The sequence below is a fragment of the Papilio polytes genome, unplaced genomic scaffold, assembly GCF_000836215.1.
Source record: "Papilio polytes unplaced genomic scaffold, Ppol_1.0 DF821511.1, whole genome shotgun sequence".
Lineage (NCBI taxonomy): Eukaryota > Metazoa > Arthropoda > Insecta > Lepidoptera > Papilionidae > Papilio > Papilio polytes.
Genome location: NW_013527693.1, coordinates 1652473 through 1653492, shown reverse-complemented (window position 1 = coordinate 1653492; position 1020 = coordinate 1652473). Strand labels below are relative to the sequence as shown.

Genomic DNA, 1020 nt, shown 5'->3' with positions numbered 1-1020 from the left:
TCATAATAAGCGCGTGCGTACGCGAGGTGGAGCGGCGCGGCATACACGAGGTGGGCGTGTACCGCGTCTCCGGCAGCGCCTCGGACCTTAACCGGCTTAAAAAGAGCTTCGAGACAAGTATATATACATATATTTTTTACATATTTCCTAGACAATTTAATATAGATTAAAAACAATTAGATACAGGTTCTAAAAAGTTGATGTTTTATGAATTCATGTGTACAGATGCATACGAGGCGGAGCAGCTGCTGAAGGAGGTGGACATTCACTCGGTGACTGGTGTACTCAAGCTGTACTTGCGCGAACTGCCCGAAGCGCTCTTCACCGACGCACTTTATCCCGAGCTGCTGCGAGCCTGGGGATCCGCACAGGTAAGCGTATATCTATTATAGAAATAGGAGATTCTTAAAATGTTAGAAAGTGAGGCAATAGATAAGAATAAGACTTAAATGAAACCACAATCGTCAGGCCGTTCTTTTAAGACTTGGTCATATTTATATTTTACACAAATTCTTGTTTTTTTTTTAACAAATGTAATATAATTAATATTTTACTTATTAAAGAAATAAACAATATTCTTGACAGGGTGTGGGCACGTCAGTGGACTCTGGTCCGGCGCACACGCGGCGACACGCCCTGCTCAAGTGCTACGCGCAGCTGCCGGACCTCAACAAGAACTGCATCGACTTCCTGCTCAACCATTTCGTAAAGTAAGCACTTTTACCTATATTTATTTCTTTAAAAAACGTACTCTGTTGAAATATATTTGATTTTAAAAAATCGCAGATAACCTATTAAATTACCACGGACTCAATTTCCACATTTGCTGATTGGTTTTAAATTAATAAATAAATTAATAATAAAATATAAAAAAATATGAGTGTCTGTAATACTAAAAAAACATGTATTGCGTGAACGTGTATTTGCGTTGCTCATATGAAAGACTAAATTGTAATAATTTCGTGCGTCTGTCTTCAAATCCGCGTTCGTTCCGGGTAATCTGGGACGACTAGATCAATT

General features: G+C 39.1%; 1 protein-coding gene across 1 annotated transcript in view; it reads left to right on the top strand.

Moving 5' to 3' along the window:
• LOC106108430 (breakpoint cluster region protein-like) overlaps nt 1-1020 on the top strand; it is an 18008-nt gene that overhangs the window by 16506 nt on the left and 482 nt on the right. Inside the window, exons 14-16 of the mRNA XM_013289595.1 lie at nt 6-117; nt 226-371; nt 586-711. Coding sequence (XP_013145049.1) covers nt 6-117; nt 226-371; nt 586-711 — 384 coding nt within the window. The remainder of the gene's footprint in view (nt 1-5; nt 118-225; nt 372-585; nt 712-1020) is intronic.